Genomic DNA, 2,243 nt, shown 5'->3' with positions numbered 1-2,243 from the left:
GGTTACCTATTTTTGTGAAACCGAATCGAGATTTAAGCCAGGATATCCGGAAAATACACCGGCTTAATCCGCTAACCTGGTTCTGTGAAACAATTCTCTGTTTTCCTGTCAACCTCCGGTTCTGAGCAGGAACCCAAAGCAACTGGTCTGTTATGCCAGAGTTCTGTGTCGACCTGCTGTCAGTAATTTCACCAAAAGGTTCGGTTGTGACAGGGAGCAGCATCCAGTGGGTCATATGTGTACAGTCATATGTTGTGGTTGCAAGTTAAAGGCCTGCTGTTTGTGTTTGAGTGTCAGGCCGTGTGTCCGGTACCTGAATGTTCTGTACCACTTATCTCTTCTTCTTCTTCTGCTGCTGATTGATTCCTGGTTCCACCTGCTGGTTAATCACGTTCCCTGCAGTATAGACGGGACATCCAAGCCAGATTTCGAGGCGTGTGCCGAGTAAAAAGAGGGCGTGTCAGATGAAGCCCAGCTTCTCTGCTTGTGTCGTCTTGCTGAAAACTGATAACAATCGATGCCTCTCATTGCATGGGTCACGTGACTGCTTCATTTTGCGTGTCGATTTTCAAACTAAAAGCGTGATGAGCCGTGCTGCTTCATGGGTTATTGATCGCGCATCAGAGGAGAATATTTGTCCTCAGCATTGGCTGAAATAGAAGGAACATTGACCAACATATTTCATGCGTATTAATGATTTTGATGATGGCACTCATCAAAATGTAATGTTTGTTACTGTTTTTCTCAATTGTTGATAATGGTGTATTTTATGACTTTATATTTTTGTGTTTTGTGATGTAAAGAACTTTGAACTGCATTGTTGCTTAAATGTGCTACACACATAAACTTAATTGAAATGGAGCCAGCAAGAAGAAAAGAATCTGACATCTGGGAATACTTTGAGATGATCGGTCACAATAAGATTCTTAAATAAAAATAATTAACCCCTTCACCTCCAAAATTCCCACCTTCTTGAAATGTCTACTACTTCTTTGTTCAGCAACGATATATCAGTCTTGCACAGCAGAAACAGACTTAGAGCTGTTGGAACATTCTGGCCTGATGAGTAAAAATATAAGGGATCAGAGAGCCAACTCAAAATCCAAGAAAAAGAGAATTTTTGAAGACCTTTAGTTTCCAGAAAGCAAATCAAAACTCAAAGAATACTGTCTGCCCCAACAAGCACTCCACTCCCAGTACAATTATTGAAAATCTTTTCCTCTCGGCTTTTTCCCTTTAGGGGTCGCCACAGCGAGTCATCTGTCTCCATGTAACCCTGTCTTCCACATCATCTTCTCTCACACCAACCACCTTCATGTCCTCTTTCACTCCATCCATAAATCCCCTCTTTGGTCTTCCTCTAGGTCTCTTTCCTGGCAGGTCCATCCTCAACATCCTTCTACCGATTTATTCAGTGTCTCTCCTCTGTACATGTCCAAACCATCTCAGTCTGGCTTCTCGGACTTTATCTCCTACACATTTGACATGAGCTTTTCCTCTGATGTATTCATTTCTGATCTTATCCGTCCTTGTCACTCACAAAGAGAACCTCAACATCTTCATCTCTGCTACCTCTAGCTCTGCCTCCTGCCTCTTTGTCATTGCCACTGTCTCTAAACCGAACAGCATTGCTGTGATCTCAGTACTGTCTTGTACACCTCTTTCCCTTCATTCTTGCTGATACTCTTTTATCACACATCACACCTGACACTTTTCTCCACCCGGTCCACCCTGCTTGGACACATTCCTTCACTTCTTTTCCACATTCACCGTTGTTCTGGACAGTGGACCATAAGTACTTAAAATCTTTAACTTTTGTTATTTCTGTTCCAACTTCATGTCTCCACTTGGGTGTCTCTTGTTAATAATACAATTATTGAAAATAATTATTGAAATGAAAAATTTCCTAAAATGGAATAAAAATAAGTGTACCTCATCTATCCAGTCCAGTAGAATCATTTCACACTGATTTTGACTCAATAGGTCACATGACATAGAAGCTATTGAAGAAAAATACTAAATTGTGACAAAAAAAGCTAAAAAATATAAAAATGGTTAAAATGGATTGAAGTTGAGTGTGCTTCATCTATACAGTCTAGTACGCATTTGTCAAACTCAAGGCCCGCGGGCCACATGTGGCCCGCCATGTCATTTTATGTGGCCCTCCCAGCGTTTTATAGGGCCATGATTGACTTAAAATAGGTTTTGAGCACGAATTGACTAAAAACTACATATCCCATAAT

The 2,243-nt window shown here is 41.0% G+C and overlaps 1 protein-coding gene across 6 annotated transcripts in view; it reads right to left on the bottom strand.

Moving 5' to 3' along the window:
• Positions 1 to 512, bottom strand: part of nudt13 (nudix (nucleoside diphosphate linked moiety X)-type motif 13) — a 20,052-nt gene extending 19,540 nt beyond the window's left edge. For 2 of the 6 annotated variants that reach the window (XM_015021981.1, XM_015021982.1), the window contains exon 1: positions 77 to 306. In XM_015021981.1, the coding sequence (XP_014877467.1) occupies positions 77 to 235 (159 nt within the window). In that variant the 5' untranslated portion in view covers positions 236 to 306. The other 4 variants (XM_015021983.1, XM_015021985.1, XM_015021984.1 and 1 more) reach the window with 4 other exon arrangements.
• Between the last annotated feature and the right edge of the window lie 1,731 nt (positions 513 to 2,243).

Source organism: Poecilia latipinna, unplaced genomic scaffold (assembly GCF_001443285.1).
Source record: "Poecilia latipinna isolate Pla-1442-1.1 unplaced genomic scaffold, P_latipinna-1.0 Scaffold2905, whole genome shotgun sequence".
Lineage (NCBI taxonomy): Eukaryota > Metazoa > Chordata > Actinopteri > Cyprinodontiformes > Poeciliidae > Poecilia > Poecilia latipinna.
Note: the sequence above shows the minus strand (reverse complement) of the source record. Positions and strands in the feature narration are given on the sequence as shown.